General features: G+C 43.7%; 1 protein-coding gene across 3 annotated transcripts in view; it reads right to left on the bottom strand.

Annotated features, from left to right (window-relative positions):
- The window catches only part of DNAJC7 (DnaJ heat shock protein family (Hsp40) member C7), a 38,462-nt gene that overhangs the window by 12,344 nt on the left and 3,568 nt on the right, over positions 1 to 22,550 (bottom strand). The window contains exons 2-6 of one of the 3 annotated variants that reach the window (XM_012444074.3): positions 20,314 to 20,472; positions 10,333 to 10,421; positions 7,041 to 7,165; positions 6,236 to 6,349; positions 4,758 to 4,832 (exon numbers count right to left, since the gene is read on the bottom strand). In XM_012444074.3, coding sequence (XP_012299497.1) covers positions 4,758 to 4,832; positions 6,236 to 6,349; positions 7,041 to 7,165; positions 10,333 to 10,421; positions 20,314 to 20,342 — 432 coding nt within the window. In that variant the 5' untranslated portion in view covers positions 20,343 to 20,472. Of the gene's footprint in view, positions 1 to 4,757; positions 4,833 to 6,235; positions 6,350 to 7,040; positions 7,166 to 10,332; positions 10,422 to 10,680; positions 10,700 to 20,313; positions 20,473 to 22,550 lie in introns of those variants that run through there. The other 2 variants (XM_064369358.1, XM_012444073.3) reach the window with 2 other exon arrangements.

The following is a 22,550-nucleotide window of genomic DNA, read 5'->3' as shown; positions in this document are numbered from 1 at the left end:
CTTCAGGTACTAATATGGAAAGACATCCAAGATCTACTCAGTTATTTTGTTTAGGTGGAGTCTCACTCTGTTGCCAGCCTGGAGTACAGTGGTGCGATCTTGGTTCACTGCAATCTGCACCTCCCGGGTTCGAGCGATTCTCATGCCTCAGCCTCCTGAGTAGCTGGGACTATAGGTGCACGCCACCACGCCCAGTTAATTTTTGTATTTTCAGTAGAGACCAGGTTTCACCATGTTGGCCAGGAGGGTCTCAATCTCTTGACCTCGTGATCCACTTGCCTTGGCCTCCCAAAGTGCTGGGATTACAGGCGTGAGCCACTGCGCCTGGCCTATTCAGTTATTTTTTTTTTTTTAAAGTTGCAGAACTGCATAAAGCATACTACTTTTCATGGCAAATAAAGGAAGAAAATCAAGGATCTTTATTCTATATATGTACAACAAAACTAAGGAAGAAAATATAAGACATAAGAACAGTGGTTAGTTTAGGGGAGTGAGAACTGGGCAGAGAGAGGACAAGTTTGAGGGCACACTCATCACTGAGTATTTTTCATACTTTCCAGCTTTTGTTTGTTTTTGTTTTTGAGATGAGGTCTTGCTCTGCTGCCTAGGCTGGAGTACAGTGGTGCAATCATGGCTCACTGCAGCTTTGACTTCCCAAGCTCCAGTGATTCTCCTGCCTCAGACTCACGAGTAGTTGGGACTGCAGGCACACGTCACCACACTCAGCTAATTTTTAAAATTATCTGTAGAGACAGGGTCTCGCTATGTTGCCCAGGCTGGTCTTGAACTCCTGGCCTCAAGCAATCCTCCCGCCTTGGCCTCCCAAAGTGCTGGGATTATAAGCATGAGCCACCACACCTGGCCATACTTTCTAGTTTTTGAACCATGAATAGCACCTATTCCAAAACTGAAATTTAAAATATGAGCAAGCTGGTAAACACTACCAGCTGTTCCACTGAGAAGACTTTCTGCAGTGTCACATAGCAGGGACAGGAATGCCTCTCCTTCAGTGGCACAGGTTACTGTCCTGAAAGTTTTTTTTTTTTTTTTTTTTTTTTTGAGACAAAGTTTCCGCTCTTTTTGCCCAGGATGGAGTGCAATAGTGTGATCTGGGCTCACCACAACCTCCACCTCCCGGGTTCAAGCAATTCTCCTGCCTCAGCCTTCCAAGTAGCTGTGATTACAGGCATGCGCCATCACGCCCAGCTAATTTTGTATTTTTAGTAGACACAGGGTTTCTCCATGTTGGTCAGGCTGGTCTTGAAACTCCCAACCTCAGGTGATTTGCCCACCTCGGCTTCACAAAGTGCTGGGATTACAGGCATGAGCCACTGCGCCTGGCCTCTTTTGTTTTTCAATGGAGTTTTGCTCTTGTTGCCCAGGCTGGAGTGTAATGGTGGATCTCAGTTCACCAAAACCTCCGCCTCCCAGGTTCAAGCAATTCTCCTGCCTCCACCTCCCGAGTAGCTGGGATTACAGGCATGCGCCACCACGCCCGGCTAATTTTTTGCATTTTTAGTAGAGGCGGGGTTTCTCCATGTTGGTCAGACTAGTCTCAAACTCCTGACCTCAGGTGATCCTCCCACCTTGGCCTCCCAAAGTGTTGGAATCATGGGGGTGAGCCACCACACCCAGCATGTCCTGAAAGTTCTAAGGACAATTTGTAAACTTAAGCATTATGTAGGTGTAATTGTGTGCTAACTATCCTGCCCCCGTCAGATGGAAAAGTAATGAGGGGGGCAGGAAGAAGTCAGTCAAAATGTCAGTAGCCACACCCTGTTGCCTTCACAAGGACCCTGTTTTGTGCAGAGCTGGTTCTGCTAATCGTGGGGATCATCAGCGCTTCACTTCCCAACCCCCACCTCCCCATGACTAGGGACAGCTGCAGGCAAAGAAGATCTTTTGTTTCTTCCAAGTTCATCTGTTTCCCCTGCCAGGATCATAATTCTTCATTTGTGACATCACCATGAGCTACAGTGGGGGGGCTGGGATGTCACAAACAGAGGATTCTGTCACAAACTCAGGATCTGGCTCCAGAGTAGGCAAGAGAGAAAAGAAACCCGAAAGACTGCCTCTCAAGACAAAGCTTTTGCCTATGTAAACCTCAGAAAACATGACAGTAGGCAGAATTGCTTTCCAAACACACACAGACCAAACAAAACAAACTTATGAATTACACTACAAAGACACTGTGGTTATTAAAACCAACGGACAGCAGAGGGATGCTAATAAGTTACTGTGGGGACTCTGCATAAGCTAATCAGATATATACATTACCAAATCAAAGACCATCTGTGTGAGAGTTAAGAATGATTCTTAATGTACCCCCTTATCAAATATTCACTGAGCACATGCTATAGGCATTGAGCAAATTCCCACAAATGAAGTGACAACTTTCTTCCTTGGATGGTAGTCACAAACTTAAGTGATCCAGAAGATCTCTCCTGATCAGAGGTTTTTAACCTTTTGGGGGCTATCTAATCTCCCCTTTTGAAACTTGAGTGGAAACTATTTCTAAGCACCATCTAAAGAAGAAAGGAGTTATACAGATAAGGCAGAACCATGAAGTCTAGGAGGATATCTAGAACTTTTATACCTTTCCCACATTTCAGATGTGAACCCCTTTGACATGTAAATTTTCAAGAACTACCACACAGTCTAACATCTTAGAACAGTCTAACGCTAAAAAGGAGGTGATGACAGGTTAAACGCACTATTCAAAAATGTAAAAGGAGCTTCCCCTTTTTTTTTTTTTTTTTTGAGACGGAGTTTCGCTCTTGTTACCCAGGCTGGAGTGCAATGGGGCAATCTCAGCTCACCGCAACCTCCGCCTCCTGGGTTCAGGCAATTCTTCTGCCTCAGCCTCCTGAGTAGCTGGGATTACAGGCACGTGCCACCATGCCCAGCTAATTTTTTGTATTTTTAGTAGAGATGGGGTTTCACCATGTTGACCAGGATGGTCTCGATCTCTTGACCTCGTGATCCACCTGCCTCAGCCTCCCAAAGTGCTGGGATTACAGGCGTGAGCCACCGCGCCCGGCCCCTCACTTTTGTTTTTTTAAGAGACAAGGATTCATTATGTTGCGCAGGCAGGAATGCAGAGGTTTTTCACAGGTACAATCCTGCTACTGATCAGTATGGGAGTTCTGACTTGCTTTGCTTCCAATCTGGGGTAGCTCACCCCTCTTTAAGCAACTGGTGGTTCCCTACTCCCAGGAGGTCACCACATTTATGCCAAACTTAGTGTGGATACCCAATCAGCATAGGGTACTACAGTCCACAACTCCTGGACTCAAGCAATCCTATTGCCTCAGCCTCCCAAGTAGCTGGGCAATAGGCATGGCACTGTCCAGCTCCCATTATTCAAATAAAAATGGATTATCAAGGGCCAGGCACAGTGGCTCACACCTGTAATCCCAGCACTTTGGGAGGCCGAGGCCAGCAGATCACTTGAGGTCAGGAGTTGAGACCAACCTGGCCAACACAGTAAAACCCCGTCTCCACTAAAAAACAAACAAACAAACAAACAAAAATCACAAAAATTAGCAGGGCGTCATGGCATGTGTCCATAATCCCAGGGTGGCTGAGGCAGGAGAAATCGCTTGAACCTGGGAGGTGGAAATTGCACTTAGGCACTGTGCTCCAGCCTGAGCCACAGAGCAAGACTAGGCCTCAAAAAAAAAAAAAAAAAAAAAGATTATCTAAACCTAATATTTAATTCCAACTGGCTTTTCCTTTATTAAGCAGTACACTATTAGGCCATTGCTTTACATCAACAACAGAAACAAACTCTAGTGACACACTCATTTTACTTTTTATCATAGGGCCAAACACAAGAAAATAAGTATTTTAGCAAAAAAAAAAAAATTTTTTTTTTTTTTTTTTGAGATGGAGTTTCGCTCTTGTTACCCAGGCTGGAGTGCAATGGCACGATCTCGGCTCACTGCAACCTCCACCTCCTGGGTTCAGGCAATTCTCCTGCCTCAGCCTCCTGAGTAGCTGGGATTACAGGCACACACCACCATGCCCAGCTAATTTTTTGTATTAGTAAAGACGGAGTTTCACCACGTTGACCAGGATGGTCTCGATCTCTTGACCTCGTGATCCAGCCGCCTCGGTCTCCCAAAGTGCTGGGATTACAGGCTTGAGCCACCGCGCCCGGCTTTTTTTTTTTTTTTTAAAGATGGGGTTTCACTATGTTGGCCAGGATAGTCTCGATCTTCTGACCTCGTGATCTGCCTGCCTCGGCCTCCCAAAGTGCTGGGATTACAGGCATGAGCACAAAAAACTTTTTAAAACTTTTCCTTTATTTATTTTTTGAGACGTACTCTCGCTCTGTTGCCAGGCTGGAGTGCAGTGGTGCAATCTCAGCTCACTGTAACCTCTGCCTCCTGGGTTCAAGCAATTCTCCTGCCTTAGCCTCCCGAGTAGCTGGGATTACAGGCATGTGCCACCACGTCCAGATAATTTTTGTATTTTTAGTAGAGATGAGGTTTTACCATGTTGGCCAGGATGGTCTTGATTTTCTGACCTAGTGATCCATCTGCCTTGGCCTCCCAAAATGGTTGGGTTACAGGCATGAGCCACTATGCCTGGCCAGCAAAATATATTTTAAAGAGGAAACGTCAGAAGCCTAAGTGATAATTTACTATTCTAGGTCTTTTGTGCCATACTACTCCTCTTAATTATCACACAAACACACAAATGGGAATTTTGTGACAAAGGGCAGATGAGATTATCTCATGGTTGTACTGTACCTTCCGAAAATCTCTCTTCTCAAAATCTGCTTCTGCTATTTTCTCATATTCCATGACTGCATTAGCATTCTTGAACTACACCGGAAAATCAGACACAGGAAAGTTTTAATGACGCTGCAGATTAAATAACCACAAAAAATTAACAAGGCCTTGATGAATTTGAATTAAGTAAATACACCATTCTGCCTCTTTTGATAGAGACAGGGTCGGACTCGTACCTTCTGTTGTGACTGGGCATTTTTATGATCCAGTTCTAGAGACCTCTGGCAACTGTGACAGGCTGCCATGGCATTCCCTAGAGAGAGGTAGCACTTGCTCTCTCACAGATGTCCCTAGAAGATTTTCTTTCAAGAAAATCAGAACCACAGACATTTGACAAATCAAGTTGATGACGATACAGGCAAGGCTCCTTAACAGAAAGGCTAGACCCAAACTTCATCCTCAGTTTGAATCAAGTAGAAACACAAGTATCATGCTTGATATACATAAAATAAAGGCAATGCATTGCCAGGGATTGAGCATACGTTTTGAGATTCTCACTGAAATGCATCTAGGGAAAACTGTATATACAGTCATATACTCTGGTCAACAATGAACTGTATATGTGGCAGTACTCCTGTAAGATTATAATACCTTATTTTTACTGTACCTTTTCTGTTTAGATACACAAACACTTACCACTGTGTTATAACTGCCTACAATATTCAGGACAGTAACACGCTATACAGGTGTGTAGTCCAGTAGCTACTGCAATATAGCCTAGGTGTCCAACAGGCTATGCCACCTAGGTTTGTTTAAGTATACTTTATGATGTCTGCACAATGACGAAATCACCTAACAAAATGTATGCCTGTCATTAAACAACACATACTACATACAGAGATGGAACTAAAACATGTTTTAGCTGCTACCAATTTAATCAGGGCTTGAATTTACTCAGATTCCTTTTTCCTTTGAGACAGGTTCTTGCTCTGTTGCCCAGGCTACAGTGCAGTGGTACAATCATGGCTCACTGCAGCCTTGACCCCGAGCACAAGCAATCCTCCCACCTGAGCCTCCTGAGTAGATGGGATTACAGGTGCATGGCACCAGGTCTGGCTAATTAAAAAAATTTTTTTTGTGGAGACAGGGTCTCACTATGTTTCCCAGGCTCTAAAATTCTTTAACCCCATTCAAATCGGTCCCTGGAAGCATTTGCTTATTCCTCAGTCATTAGAAATGCTTCCATTTTCACAGATTTTTAAAAGCTGTCTTTAAGCAGTAAACTTAAATGAAAAAAAAAAAGCTGCCAATCCTATTCAAAACTCATTTTACAGATTAGGAAGCTGAGGCTTAAAGAGACTATGAAATTCGCCTAAAGTCACCCAGGTGTGCTGATGGCAGAAGTGAGACTAGACCTCAGTACCGACTTTCAAGTAGCCACTCCTCCCACATATACCACACTGCTTCTTTTGATAGAAACAGGATCAGACCCGTACCTCTTGCTGGGCCTGAGCATTTTTATGATCCAGTTCTAGGGCTCTCTGGAAACTGCGACATGCTGCCATGGCATTCCCTAGAGAGAGGTGGCACTTGCCCTCTCGCAGATGTCCCTAGAAGAACACAAAGAGGGAAGAAGGAGCATGATTGGCCAAGCGGAAAGAAACCAACAGCAGCAACAAACACCCACACAAAACCAACACAGAGGCTGGGCACAGTGGTGCACGCCTGTAATCCTAGCACTTTGGGAGGCTGAGGCAGGTGAATCATTTGAAGTCAGGAGTTTGAGGCTAGCCTGGCCAACATGCTGAACCTCCATCTCTAGTAAAAATACAAAAATTAGCCAGGCGTGGTGACATATGCCTGTAGTCCCAACTACTAAGGAGGCTGAGGCAGGAGAATCGCTTGTACCTGGGAGGCAGAGGTTACAGTGAATTGAGATCACGCCACTGCACTCCAACCTGGGAGACAGAGCAAGACACCGTCTCAAACAAACAAACAAACACAGAATGAAAATGACTAGAGCAGTAGTTCTCAACCTGGGCAATTTGCCCTCCAGGGGACATTTGGCAATATTAGGAGACATTTTTGGTTGTTACAATTGGGCAGAGAGGGTGCTACTCATACTTAGTGATTAAAAGCCAGAGATGCCGCTCAACAATCTGTAATGCACAGTAAAAGTCCCGCACAACAAAGAATAATCTGGTCCCAAATGTCAGTATTGTCAGGTTTGAGAAACACTGGGCTAAAGAAACTCAACTGCAGCAACCCAGCCTTCCCCAAACAGTCCCATTACATACATACCCGGACAAAACTGTCATCCAACCTCACTGACTGTTGCGCATCTCCAAGAGCTTCCCGGAACCTTCCAAGCATCATCAAGGTGGCTGCTCGATTACCGTAATAGCTAGCATTTTTAGGACACATATCTAGATGAAAGGCAGAAGAATATAAAACAAAGTTTAGAACAGGTCCCTGGCTTTGAAAACTTAGAGGGGGCCAGGCGCAATGGCTCATGCCTATAATCCCAGCACTTTGGAAAGCTGAGCTGGCGGATCGCTTGAAGTCAGGAGTTTGAGACCAGCCTGGCCAACATGGTGAAACCCCGTCTCTACTAAAATAAAAAAAATTAGCTGGGCGTGCTGGCGGGCACCTGTAATTCCAGCTACTCAGGAGGCTGAAGCATGAGAATTGCTTGAATCTGGGAGGTGTAGGTTGCAGTGACCCAAGAGCGTATCACTGCACTCCAGCCTGGGTGACACAGGAAGACTCTGTTTCAAAAGAAAAAAAAAGAGTAGAGGGCATCTCCCTCCAAACCACGTTAAGGGAATCAATCTGTAATGCTGACAAACTCTTTTTTCTCGTGGAGATTGTTTTTTGTGTGTGTGTGACAGAGTCTCACTCTGTCGCACAGGCTAGAGTGCAGTGACGTTACAGTGGTGCAGTCTTGGCTCACTGTAACCTCTGCCTCCTGGGTTCAAGTGATTCTCCTGCCTTAGCCTCCCAAGTAGCCAAGTAGCTGGGATTACAGGCATGCGCCACCACACCTGGTTAATTTTTCTATTTTTATTTATTTATTTTTGAGGCAGAGTCTGGCTCTGTTGCCCAGGCTGGAGTGCAGTGGCATGATCTCTGCTCACTGTATCCTCCACCTCCTGGGCTCAAGCCATCTTCCTACCTCAGCCTCCCAAGTAGCTGGGACCACAGGCACATGCTGCCATGAACAGCTAATTTTTGTACTTTTTGTTGAGATGAAGTTTTGCCATGTTGGCCAGGCTGATCTTGAACTCCTGGCCTCAAGTGATCTATCTGCCTCAGCCTCCCAAAGCGTTGGGATTACAGGCATGAGCCACTGCACCCAACCCTGACATGCTCCCTTTGGAAGGCCACAGCCAGCCGGGCACAGTGGCTCACACCTGTAACCCCACTACTTTGGAAGGCTGAGGTGGGCAGATCACAAGGTCAGGAGATTGAGACCATCCTGGCTAACACAGCGAAATCCTGTCTCTACTAAAAATACAAAAAATAAGCCGGGAGTGGTGGCACACGACTGTAGTCCCAGCTACTCAGGAGGCTGAGGCAGGAAAATCGCTTGAACCTGGGAGGCGGATGGAGGTTGCAGTGAGCCGAGATCTCCAGTCTGGGAGACAGAGCAAGACTCCATCTCAAAAAAAAAGGGACCACAGCCAGCACGGTGGCTAACACCTGCAATCTTAAGACTTTAGGAGACCAAGGCTGAGATGGGCAGATCACTTGAGGCCAGGAGTTTGAGACCAGCCTGGCCAACATGGCAAAACTCTCTATCAAAATACAAAACAATTAGCCAAGCATGGTGGCACACACCTGTAATCCCAGCTACTCAGGTGGCTAAGGCATGAGAATCACTTGAAACTGGGCCAAGATTGTGCCATTACACTCCAGCCTTGGTGACACTGACACTGTTTCAAAAATAAATAAATAAAAGGCTACAGCCAAATTTCTGACTGCCTGTGCAAATGGACAGAAGCAATGATACAATCAGTTTTAAAACAAAATAAGATACCGCTTTAAAGTGCAGTGATTATCTTTTGAGGGGTGAGGCAGCTTATTAATCTTAATGAACTATGTTTTGTATAATGAGATATTAAAATGAAATGTGCATGTTGAGTTGGGGTAAACAAATTAGGTGAGAAGAATGATTACATGGGATTAAAGTATGCTGGCAAATTAAGCATGGAGATAACTAAGACTTCTTTTATGTACAAAGGCCATTTTCTAAGGTAGTAAATGAATTGGCAATGACTGAAATGCATTTAGGTAGGTATTGTTTTGATATAACATTCAATATTTCTGGAATTGCCTGTAATTTGTCAAAAGAAAAACTACCCACCCCAGTTAGAAGTTATCACAACTGGGCGTGGTGGCTCAGGCCTGTAATTCCAGCACTTTGGGAGGTCAAGATAGGAGGATCACTTGAGCCCAGGAGTTTGAGACCAGCTACAGCAATACAGTAAGACCCTCTCTCTATTTTTTAAAAATTTAAAAAGTTTAATAAAAAGAAAAAAGTTTTTATGAGATCATTAAGCCTGAAGGAGTTCACACAATAACAGTTATCAATCCACTAAGCAAAAAGCTACTTCTCAGAGAGAAGCTACTTTTATTTTTTAATTTAATTTAATTTAATTTTTGAGATGGAGTTTTTTGCTCTTGTTGCCCAGGCTGGAGTGCAAGGGCACGATCTCAGCTCACTGCAACCTTCGCCTCCTGGGTTCAAGTGATTCTCCTGCCCTAGCCTCCTTAGTAGCCAGAATTACAGGCACAAGCCACTAGGCCCAGCTAACTTCTGTATTTCTGGTAGAGATGAGGTTTTACTATGTTAGCCAGGCTCTTGAACTTCTGTCTTTGGGTGATCTGCCCACCTTGGCCTCTCAAAAGTACTGGGATTATAGGTATGAGCTACTACTGCACCTGGCCTTTTTTTTTTTTTTTTTTTTTTTGAGACAGTCTTGCTTTATTGCCCAGGATGGAGTGCAATGGCACAATCTCAGCTCACTGCAACCTCCACTTCCTGGGTTAAAGTGATTCTCCCTGACTCAGCCTCTTAAGTAGCTGGGTTACAGGTACCCGCCACTACGTCTAGCTAATTTTTGTAGAGACAGGGTTTTGCCATGTTGGCCAGGCTGGTCTCAAAATCCTGACCTCAGATGATCCACCTGCCTAGGCCTCCCAAAGTTTTGGGATTACAGGCATGAGACACCGTTTTTTATCTTTTTGAGACAAAGTCTTGTTTTGTTGCCCAGGCTGGAGTGCAATGGCGCAATCTTGGCTCACTGCTACCTCCACTTCCCGGGTTCAAACGATTCTCCTGCCTCAGCCTCCCAAGTAGCTAGGATTACAGCTGTGCACCACCACATCCAGCTAATTTTTGTATTTTTAGTAGAGACGGGGTTTTGCCATGTTGGCCAGGCTGGTCTCGAACTCCTGACCTCAGGTGGTTCACCTGTCTCAGCCTCTCAAAGTGCTGGGATTACAGGAATGAGCTACCACGAATGGCAGCTGCTTTTAACAATATTTGGCAAGTAAGTATTTTCTAGCAAGAGTATCAGGACTTTCTCACCTATGGCTTTTGTATAATAATTATAAGCTTCATTGTAATCTTTCTTGGCATAGTATGCATTTCCTTGTTCCTTGAAAGTCTCTGCTTCCCTGAAAATGAAAGAGAATGAGAATGATGTTACTGCACATAGGGAATAACCTCTGTAATCTTACAGAGTCATCTTTGGTCTAGAGCCCTCAGCACATTGAGCTGAAAATAGTGTGATACTTAAAGGAATTTATAGATTTGTTCAATAGGCCAATGGATCAAAAGGAGGTGCTAATGAAAGAATCTAAGTTCTTCAGATGCTTTTTGTCACTTAGATATTCAAACTAAATCAAGAAAATCCCTCTCATATTCCTGCCTCACCTCGCTATTTCTGCCTGTAGTCCTCCTCCCGCAGGACAGATGAATTTAGACATTCCCTCATGGAAAGGAATTTTTCTGTTTCCTTCCACTATGTCACAACCGCAGCCTCTTTTGCAAAGTTAAGAGAAAAAATGGTTACTCCATTCAAGGGCAACTGATTTCTCAATGTGAAATGGATCACATCCTCAAGAGTTTTAATTATTTCATCTCCTGAAAAGTGCCTCATGCATTTGTCACTGAAGGACAAGCAGAGCAACGGTAGGTGGCAAGAGTTAAAAGCATAGCCTGTTGGTGTTTAAGATAGGAACAGAGCTGAGTGACAGCAAAGACTAAGACCATGGATGTCAGGGACATATGAGGTACAGGCTGCCAGTGCCATACTATAAGGAGCACCCGTCCAATGGTGTTCCCTCTGCCCATCACATCTATGTGGGTACTTGCTGCCCCCTTTGCACTCCCTCCAGTACCTTATATATTCAGCAACTGGGTTATAGAATTTTCTTCCCTACCTCTAAGATCTATTTTTTGAAACTGTGCCATTAGACAAAGTGCGCTTTCCTAAAGGAACAATGTTATATAATTGGGAATTATATTCCTGAGCAAATACCTAGAAGAAAATCAGACATGATCAACAATGTTTTAAAAGAACTAGTAAACTCTATTGGGATACTCAAAATCATTCCACTCTTCAACTTAAATGATAAAGGTAATTCTTTACTGAAATGATTACTGCAACATAACTAAATATCTGATCATTTTTGTTATAAGGAAGCATCTTTCTTTTCCTGTTGTTCACATGCAAAAAAGAACCTAGTTCAGGGTTGCCTAAAGTGGGGACAAAAGTCATAGTTCTTATATGGTGGTGATGGTATAGCAATTTACAGCTTGAGTCTATGGATATCTGCATTAGGGAAATTTGTGATTTACTTACGTATTTTAAACTACAAACTGGCAAAGCTGCCCTCCTTTTATTGAGGCGATTCTCTCTTTCCATCACTGTCCTGGCAAGCCCTACTAATATGAAAAGGCTGCTAGAAGAAAGGAGAAGGAAAATGGGAATGACCTCTAAATGCTGACAGATCTGAAATGTGATGGATATAAATCTGCTTGAGTAAATGTCTATACCAACTGTCACAATGCTGTAAAGAGGCCATCTGCTATTAAAAATCTCCAAGAAAGATCCACCAATCACAAGATGTAAAGGACCAACTGAAATCCGGCTACATGGTATACACCATCCTGTAACTCTAAATTAAGCAAGGTGCTTACAAAATCTCTGAGGAGCCTATCCTTTAAGAGCAGACAGGCCAAGGGATTTGAATAAATGGCTTCCCCAATACTGGATTTCTATTAGTCAAACTGCTGTGAAGAAACGGAGTAGCAAATTCCAAAGTAAGACATTAGGCCCAAACTCTTATCAGAGAAGATCTAGCCTGTTCTTCAGTTGGCTAGTGGCTAAGAATACACAAATCTTTGAGGAAAACCAAAGAGATCTAGGTACGTGGGGAGACACTGTGTCAGCAGTATAAAGCTTGTTAGTCGAAAGTGAAACAACATCCAGGGCTGCTGAAAGGTGTCCCCAGCCTCCTCCTTCCTGAAACACTACCCTTATGGAGATCGGGGAGTTCAGAACTGACTTCTAGAAAAAATGCAAAGGATGGTTTTGGTAGAAGATTACTCATAATTACTGAGGCCAGGGATTTTCCATACGTTATCCTCTAAACACCGTCCAGTGAACTTCATTATTCCCATTATTCAAAGGAGGAAATAAGGCCTAGAGGTTAAATAACTTGCCAGAGGTCAGGATATTACCCACATTTGTCAGAATACAAAGCTTGTGCACTTTCTACTATGCCAAGCTTTCTCTCTAATGCTTGCCTCACTTACTGCTAACTATTTTGAAAATTAATCTGTACTATAAGGAGTAAGACATGGACAAAATATGTGGACAACATATGTAAATTTCTTTAAACTAAGACACATAGTAGCCCCTGCACATAATATTCAATCCCAGAACTGAAATTGGTATTTAAATAAGCAAAATGACATTCCTAACAATTAGTCATAGAGGAAGCAGGGCTCCTTTCTCTTTAAGATGCAAGACCTAGTGAAATGGACTTTGCCTCCCCAAAGAAATGCATTTCATTTTAGTAAATGGTGAGTAGATTCCATTCTAGAGCAAACAAAGCAAGTAATGTAGAGTCAGCCCACAGCAAAAAGAACAAGAAGAATTGTGTTGTGACAAGTTACCACGTTTTTAACCTCACACTGCACAGCATCAGGCCAGAATTAGCTATTCCCACACAATTGCCTCATGAAAAGGACTTATTTTCATAGAAACGTGGCTGATTAACAGCTGCCTAAACAATGGGGACTTAGTGCTTTTAAACTGAACGCTTATTTTTTGCCTCCAGGTCCAATGCCCAAAGTGGACTGGAGTCCCTCCTTCATTTTGAACCTCCCCACCAAATACACAACAAGCTTTAACCAATGGGCCTGACCCTGCGAGACCAGTCGAGGAAAGAGTGGATCTTTGGAATCCAGCATGGCAGCAGCAAGAACTGAACAAGGCTGCATCAGGAACAATTCCAGGGTCAAATCCATTCAAGTCCTGCCCTGGAAGTCTGAGAAAGGGCTGAAGCTTGTTCAAGTTGCCTTTACAGCAAAGAGACTGAAGGATGAGATGTCAGAGGCGTGGGACTGGAAAAGAAGGAGAAGAGCTGGTTACCATTGGAACTGAGGACAATTTGGTGGTGGCATCTTTCACTCAGTGCCAGGGTCAATTCATCTGATAGACAAGTGAGGTTATAACATGTACCTACTGAAACACACCAGTACTGAGAAAAGAAGAATTAGGATTAATTGGCTTCATCTAGACCAATTAAAAAAAAATAAAAGAATTCCAAATAGACTAAACTACACATTATTTTCTGTGGCTACAAAATCAAATTCAGATTAAACTCTGAAATATAATACTACAGCAAAATATAGACTTGGCCATAACTGACCTGATGGTATTATTAACAACTACAATATATTTTTAGTGTTGTTTCAGATTTTCAAAGCATTTCCAATGAAGATTTTCAATTTTTTTTTTTTTTTTTGAGATGGAGTCTCACTCTTTTGGCCAGGCTGGAGTGCAGTGGCATGAACTTGGTTCGCTGCAGCCTTCACCTCCTGGGTTCAAGTGATTTTCTTGCCTTAGCCTCCCGAGTGGCTGGGATTACAGGCGTCTGCCACCATGCCCAGCTAATTTTTACATTTTTAGTAGAGACGGGGTTTCACCATGTTGGCCAGACTGGTCTCAAACTCCTGACCTCAAATGATCCACCCGCCTAGGCCTTCCAAAGTGCTATGATTACAGGCATGAACCACCACACCTGGCCAAGATTTTCAAATGGCCTTCTGAGGTGGTTATGACAATAATTTCACCTATCCTCCAACAGAGGAAGAGCTAGTGAGGCACCCAAAATGGCTGCACAGGTCTCCTAAGTCCTAGAAGCTTATGTTTTCCCCTACATCCTGTTAGTGTTAAGCTTTTAGATTAAAACTAATTTATTCAGTTCTCCCACCAAATCCTTGGGCCAACTTCTAAGCAGAACGAATTTCACAGCTCTGATTCACCAAAAGATGCTGGGAATGACTCCATCTCTACCAATCCAGTCTTTTCATTTCAATTGCCAGTAACAAATTTGTGTGAAAACAGCTACTGAAAGGTTTTCCAAAAAATCTGTCCTATCTGGATGCATGGAGGATCTCCCACAACAGGATCAGCACTGGAATTACTGGCCTTCAGAGACAATATCCCATTCTTGGTCTTCTTTATCCCATTCTTGGTCTTCTTTGCTTTTTTTTTTTTTTTTGAGACTGAGTTTCACTCTTGTTGCCCAGGGTGGAGTGCAATGGCACGATCTCTGCTCACTGGTTCAAGCGATTATCCTGCCTCAGCCTCCCGAGTAGCTGGAATTACAGGCATGTGCCACGACACCTGGCTAATTGTGTATTTTTAGTAGAGATGGGGTTTCTCCAAGTTGGTCAGGCTGGTCTCAAACTCCGGACCTCAGGTGATCTGCCCGCCTCAGTCTCCCAAAGCGCTGGAATTACAGGCGTGAGCCACCACGCCCAGCCCCCTCTGCTGTTTTAAAATGTATTTGTTTTTCAAAAACAACCTTGCTGGGCACAATGTCTCATGCCTATAATCCCAGCACTTAAGGGGATAGAGACAGGAGGACTGCTTGAGCCCAGGAATTTGAGAACAGCCTGAGAAACACAGGGAGACTCTGTTTCTACAAAAATTTTAAAATTAGCTGGGCGTGCATACCTGTAGTTCCAGCTACTTGGGAGGCTAAAGTGGGAGGATCGCTAGAGCCCAGGAGGTTGAGGCTGCAATGAGCTGTGATTCTACTACTGCATTCTGAGCAAGAGCAAGACTGTCTCAAAAAAACAAAACCACCAGTAAGAAAACTGCAGCTTTGAAAACTTGCTCTTCTACACCAAATGTTGGTTAAAATCTGTATATCCTTTGGACATGCAGTTACATTATCTCTCTCAATTCAACATTCATTCATTGCTGACACTAATTAGTCCAACAAACACTGTCAAGGGAATCATTTGGTATCACACAGGTCTTAGCAGGGCTCAGCATCATGTGATTAAACCAGACAACTTGGGCTTATGATCGCTAGCCAACTTTGCACATCTACAACTCAACTAAATTAAAAGCACATTAAAACATCATAGTTGACGTTGTGACATGCCCCAAATTAGGTACCCTATAAAAATTTCCATTTTCTCTTGAAATACATCCAAGTTGAACACTTAAGCAAGATCTCTGCATTAGGCCAACTAGTCTAACTTTTAGCAATTAAAGAAGCAGTCACAAACTTCACTCAGCCTCCACTAATGCAGAATTAATTGTGTGGTAGTTTTAAAAATGTCATTAACGGGCCGGGCGCGGTGGCTCAAGCCTGTAATCCCAGCACTTTGGGAGGCCGAGGCGGGTGGATCACGAGGTCAAGAGATCGAGACCATCCTGGTCAACATGGTGAAACCCCGTCTCTACTAATACAAAAAATTAGCTGGGCACGGTGGCGCGTGCCTGTAATCCCAGCTACTCAGGAGGCTGAGGCAGGAGAATTGCCTGAACCCAGGAGGCGGAGATTGCGGTGAGCCGAGATCGCGCCATTGCGCTCCAGCCTGGGTATCAAGAGCGAAACTCCGTCTCAAAAAAAAAAAAAAAAAAAAAAAAAAAAAAAAAAAAATGTCATTAACATGGCTGGGTTCTCTCTGGAATTGCTTGACATATCACGTATCTGCAGATTATTAAAACAGGGATGAGATTGTTCATCATTTTAAAATTTATCCCACCTCACTGCATGAAAAATAGACTAGCATGGTTTCATTATTCTGCAACATTTGTAACCTAGGAAATGTGAACTCTATTTTTTATTTTTATTTTTCGAGACGGAGTCTTGCTCTGTCGCCAGGTTGAAGCGCAGTGGCAGGATCTCGGCTCACTGCAACCTCTGTCTCCCGGGTTCAAGTGATTCTCCTGCCTCAGCCTCCTGAGTAGCTGGGATTACAGATGTGTGCCACCACACCCAGCTATATTTTTGTATTTTTAGTAGAGACAGGGTTTCACCATGTTAACCAGGATGTTCTCAATCTCCTGACTTTGTGATCCACCCACCTCAGTCTCCCAAAGTGCTGGGATTACAGGCGAGAGCCACCACACCTGGCCTGGTTTTGTTTTGATTTTTTGAGATGGAGTCTTGCTCTGTCGCCTAGGCTGGAGTTTAACGAATGGCATGACCTCAGCTCACTGCAACCTCTGCCTCCTGGGTTCAAGCGATTCTCCTGCCTCAGCCTCCCGAGTAGCTGGGATTACAGGCGCCTGCCACCATGCCTGGCTAATTTTTGTATTTTTAGTAGAGACAGGGTTTCAGCATGGTGGTCAGGCCGGTCTCGAACTCCTGACCTCAGGTGATCCACCTGCCTCAGCCTCCCAAAGTGCTGGGATTACAGGCTTGAGCCACTGTGCCTGGCCATGGTTTTGTTTGTTTGCTGCAGCCTTGACCTCCCGGGCTTAAGCAACTCTTCTGCCTCAGCCTCTTGCAGAGCTGGGACTACAGGAACAAACCATTATCCATGCCTGGCTAAATTTTTGATTTTTTTGTCAAGATGAGACTTCCCTTCATTGCCCAGGCTGTTCTCAAACTCCTGGGCTCAAGCAATCCTCCAGCCTCAGCCTCCCAAAGTGCTGGAATTATAGGCATGAGCCACTGCACACAGCTGCCACATGCTTTTATTTCAAGTATTTGGTTAGAATAATATTTTTAATAAAGTTAAGCTCTTTCTTTTTTTTTTTTTTCTTTGAGTCAGAGTTTTGCTCTTGTTACCCAGGCTGGAGTGCAATGGCACAATCTCAGCTCATCGCAACCTCCACCTCCTGGGTTCAAGCAATTCTCCTGCCTCAGCCTCCCGAGTAGCTGGGACTACAGGCGCGTGCCAACATGCTCAGCTAATTTTTGTATTTTTAGTAGAGACGGGGTTTCACCATGTTGACCAGGATGGTCTCGATCTCTTGACCTCATGATCCACCCGCCTCGGCCTCCCAAAGTGCTGGGATTATAGGCATGAGCCACTGCACCTGGCCAAGTTAAACTCTTCCAAAAGTATTAATAATAGCTTAAATCAAAGCAGACTGAATGAAGTTTTGTTTTCATTTTCCTGATGTATTCTGTTATTCCTGAAGTGGAAGAAAAAATTCAGTTTTGCTGAAATTTCAACTGAAGATAAAATGATTTCTTTTGGCAGAGGAGAGGAGTGTTTAGTGGCCTTTGATTTTGCAGAATATTTCATTGACACTGAGACATTTTTTAGAAAAAGATACCTTTCTTTTCCTTTAGGCTGTTAAAAATAATACTTTATACTGCCAATGAGTCAATATCCCTTATGCATTCCTCTTTATATTTACTACTCGCAAAATGTCGCCTTACTCTATGATTGTTGTGCTCCATTTATTTTATTCAGTCAAATTTACTAGTTGCCTGTGGTCTAGAAATGCCCTCCACCCGTCAGAATTCACAGGATCTCAGCCAGTCAGAGTAGAAATTCTTTCTTCCTTCCCACGGTCCAAGACCTCTTGTCCCCAGTGGCATGTCACAGGGCCTGTTTCATGTTGCACTCTCCCTGACCTTCACAAGAGAATGAAGTAAAAGGAGCCCAGGAGCCTAACTTCTATTATATCTTACCAAAAGTCAGTCATTTAGTTTCTTTTTCAAGAAAAAAAATTTTTTTTTGGAGACAGTCTTGTTCTGCTGCCCAGGCTGGAGTGCAGTGATGCTATCTTGGCTCACTGCAACCTCCACCTCCCAGGATCAAGCGATTCTTGTGCCTCACCCTCCCTAGTAGCTGGGACTATAGGCTCGTGCCACCATGCCTAGCTAAGTTTTTGTATTTTAGTAGAGACGGGGTTTGACTATGTTGCCCAAGCTGGTCTTGAACTCTTGAACTCAGGCACTCTACTGGCCTCGGCCTCCCAAAGTGCTAAGATTAGAGGCATGAGCCACTGTGCCCAGCCAGAAAAAAAATTTCTTCTTTAAAAAAAATCTAGGCCGGGCATGGTGGCTCATGCCTGTAATCCCAGCACAGCACTTTGGGAAGCCAAGGCAGGTTGATCACCTGAGGTGCCTGGGCAACATGATGAAACCCCATCTCTACAAAAAGACAAAAATTAGCTGGGTATGATGGCGGGTGCCTGAAGCGGGAGAACTGCTTGAACCCGGGAGGTAGAGGTTGCAGAGAGCTGAGATGGAGCCACTGCACTCCAGCCTGGGTGACAGAGTAAAACTCTGTCTCCAAAAAACAAACAAACAAACAAAAACACCCCATAGGAGTGAAATGTCAATATAAGTTTCACATAGATAAGTGGAAGTCTCAGGTATAGATATATATAGATACAGATATATATTTTTTGAGATGGATTCTCACTCTTGTCGCCCAGACTAGAGGGCAGTGGTGTGATCTCAGTTCACTGCAACCTCTGCCTCCCAGGTTCAATTGATTCTCCTGCCTCAGCCTCTTGAGTAGCTGGGATTACAGGGCCCTGCTACCATGCCTGGCTAATTTTTGTATTTTCAGTTGAGATGGGGTTTTGCCATGTTGGCCAGGCTGGTCTTCAAACTCTTGACCTTAAGCAATTCGTCCATCTCGGCCTTCCAAAGTGTTGGGATTAAAGATGTGAGCCATTACACCAGACCATAGATATATGACTTGGAATAATTCTACAAATATTGCAAGGTACTTACGCTGGGTGCTTATCCAGAAAAAACAGAAGGTAAGCACTACCCAACTGCTACCTTTTAGCAAAGCTACCTGCTACCCAGCTTTCTTCACCCAATCTCATATAGAATAGACAGTTTTCACTTCAAAGCACAATTGGAACAACCCTCCAAACCTCCCCCCTAAAAAAGAGGGAAAGTAGAAGATGAAGAAAATTCCTTAACACACCAGTTTAAATTGTTCTCTGGGTGGACATTCAAGGGGAAGCCTCAACATGTGTAGTCAGAAGGGACCCAAAATGCACCAAGAGGAGTCACAGACTGTCTACAAAAGCAGCAGCACTCCCTACTGTTCAGGCAGAGAAGGACAGCAGGCAGTAAGCTACAGCTGGCTATGCCTTGTTCAGTAGGGAAGAAATAGCAAGCAACCAATTCAATCCTGACACAAATCCTATCACTGCAGACAGAAAGATATTAACTTGAAAATACTTCTCCCAATTGTGAGTTTTAAATTTATTTTAGGTCCTTAAATGAGAAGTGTCACAATCTATGGGATCTACCTCTCCTTCACTTATCCCTGGGGAGAGGAGACCCAACAATAAAGCTACGTTAGAAAACATGCTTCTCTGAAACCATTCTGAAGATACAAGTCACCAGCTTTTCAGCGTTAGCCAGAGGCTTGTTTTCACAACATATCCCCAAACCCACCATTTTCAATCCCTTGGTTCCCCATTCTGTGACATCTCCCACTATAGGGACACCAGCACCCATGAAAAATATAAAACTGAGGAACTACAATTAAGAAAAAGGCTGCTTCCTGAGTTTTTTGTGGTGGGGTGAGGTGGGGTGGAGATGGGAACTAAAGTGAGGAGGAACCTGGATTGTCAACTGGTATTTTACTTTTCAAAGTTGTCTTGGTTCCTTAGTTCGACAGGTGATGAACTGTCTCAGAGCAAACTATCCAAGGAAGAACTCTCAGGACAGAAACTCCAAAAACAAGAGAGGGTTCTGCTTGCCCCTCACACTCTCTCCAAAAGTAATATTAAAATCAGAAGAGATGGTTAACACTGCTTATCTGACAATTTGGCCTCCCCACACAAATTGTAAGTAGCAGGCCAACAGAATTTCAGGTCTCAGAATAAGACCCTGATAGTCATATATTCCTCCTATTGCCATTCTCAAAAGCCTCACCCACTCATATTCTTACCAATGGTGAGGGTAAAACATTCGAACTACCATTTTGATCTGGACTGGAGAAGAAAAAAACAGTGTCACTCCAATAAAATGAATAGCCTACTGAGATAACTACACTTTGAATTTTGTTCTTACTTCTGAAAATTTAAAAGAATACCTGGAACGACCACTAAGTAACTTCCACATCACTCAGCGCTGGAGAAAGGGGACCAAAGACTAGTGGAGTAAGGGAGAAACGGGCTCTCAGAGGGACTTTGCATCAGGCCACAAGGCAACTGGGCAGCTGCTGACCATTGTTCTCCAATCTTCTAAAGTCCTGGAGAAAGAAGGAAAAAGCAAGTGCCCAGTACTCAGCTTTTCAAAACCTTTAAAATACTAGCTTCAATGACTAAACTAATCCCTGATTGGCTGGAATTACAATAAGGCTGGGCTTTCAGCCAATCAGAGTTCTGGTCGTTGGGAATGGACCAGAGGCTAGAGCAACTGCCACTCACTTGGCCCAATATTTTCTCAAAATTCCTGTTTCTCTGGCACTGGTTAATATGTGAATCTGAACTAAAGCAATAACAGAGAAGCCTTCTCTATACTCTACCTCTGCTCCAATTATGATTTTCTACTTTGCCATTTGTTAGTATCAGAGTTCAATTAATTTGCCGGTATTCAGAATTCTGTATTCCTAGGTTTATCCCTTCCTTAACCATAACTCATTTCTCCTCCCATCTCCCATTTCTTCACTTCTGACTACATTTAGTGCATAGCAAAATGAAAAAAAGTGTTTCTCACTGATTTAGGTTCAAGTTCAAAGATAAATTCCCACTCAGTTTGCAGGCTTACTAAAATGTCTAGCTGTTTGCTCTGAAACTTCAAGAGGAATATTAGAAGGACGTTCCTAAGAATCTAAAACGGGGTAAAGAAAGTGGGGAGGAGTGCCCACAAGCTCTTCAGTTAAGTAAGGCCACAAACTCAAAAACACCAAGCAAAGCTGCAGGAAACGAATAGCAACTACAGCAGACCCTGGGATACGAATTCAGAGTTCAGTTGTTCCCATTAACAATGTGAATAGAGAAATAAAAGGCAAAATCCTAATCTACAAAGGGTTTACAATACTTAGGTAGTAAGGGCCTAATAATAATTGCTCTTATTTGTGCCCATCAAGAAAACAGATACAGAGAAGTTAAGCTTATCAGCTCAAGGAATCAGGTAAGGATGTCCTGAGTCTTAAGTCTATGGATCCCTTGATTCTTTTAGATCTTGTTGTCCGGTCACACTAGGTATATGCTGAGACAAAGAAGTGTTTTCTCTTTGAAAAACAATTTGAGGCTGGGCGCGGAGGCTCACGCCTGTAATCCTAGCACTTTGAGAGGCTGAGGCAAGTGGATCACAAAGTCAGGAGATCAAGACCATCCTGGATAACACAATGAAACCCCGTCTCTACTAAAAACACAAAAAATTAGCTGGGCACGGTGGCATGCAACTGTAGTCCCAGCTACTCAGGAGGCTGAGGCAGGAGAACTGCCTGAACCTGGGAGATGGAGGTTGCAATGAACCGTTATCACACCACTGCACTCCAGCCTGGGCAACAGAGCCAGACTCCATCTCAAAAAACAAAAAAACTCAACCATTTGAAATCCCTCAAGTCTCCCTATAGAGACCAAGCCGTTTCCCAGCCCAGGACATATGATAAGAGATCCTTTACTCAAGACAGGTATTCCCTATGTACCGCTGCAACAATCCTGTGTGAGCTGCACATGTACCACAGAACCTAAAGTACAATTAAAAAAAAAAAAAAACCCAGGTATTCCCATATTAGGTAAAGCAGTCCAGCAACTTCCCAGGAAAACATAAAGCCTTAAGTTAGTCGAAATGTGAAACATCTGAAGTTTAACCCTCTGGCTCATAAATAGCTTTGCCTGTTCTGGTAAGCAAAGAGAATTACTCTTCATGAATAGAATCCTGATCTATTTTGGAGTACCAACTACATGTCTTTTATTTTAGCCCCAATCTTTTTTGTTTTTTTGAGACAGGGTTTCACTCTATCACCTAGGATGGAGTGCAGTAGTATGATCACAGCTCACTGTAGCCTCGACCTTCCTAACTCAGCCTCCCAAGCAGCAGGGCATACAGGTATACACCACCACACTCAGCTAATTTTTGTATTTTTTTAAACAAAGATGGGGTTTCACCATGCTGCCCAGGTTGGTCTTGAACTCCTGACCTCAAGCAATCCACTGGCCTCAGCCTCCCAAAGTGCTGGAATTACAGGAGTGAGCCACCCCACCCAGCCTTAAATGTTTTTGTAGAGACTTAGTCTCACTATGTTGCCCAGGCTAGTCTCAAACTTCTGGGCTCAAGCAATCCTCTCACCTTGGCCTCACAAAGTGTTAGGATTATAGG

The sequence above is a fragment of the Aotus nancymaae genome, unplaced genomic scaffold, assembly GCF_030222135.1.
Source record: "Aotus nancymaae isolate 86718 unplaced genomic scaffold, 86718_ANA_hifiasm-v0.15.2.pri h1tg000089l, whole genome shotgun sequence".
Classification (NCBI taxonomy): domain Eukaryota; kingdom Metazoa; phylum Chordata; class Mammalia; order Primates; family Aotidae; genus Aotus; species Aotus nancymaae.
The sequence above is the reverse complement of the archived record's forward strand: the minus strand, read 5'-3'. Positions and strand labels throughout refer to the sequence as shown.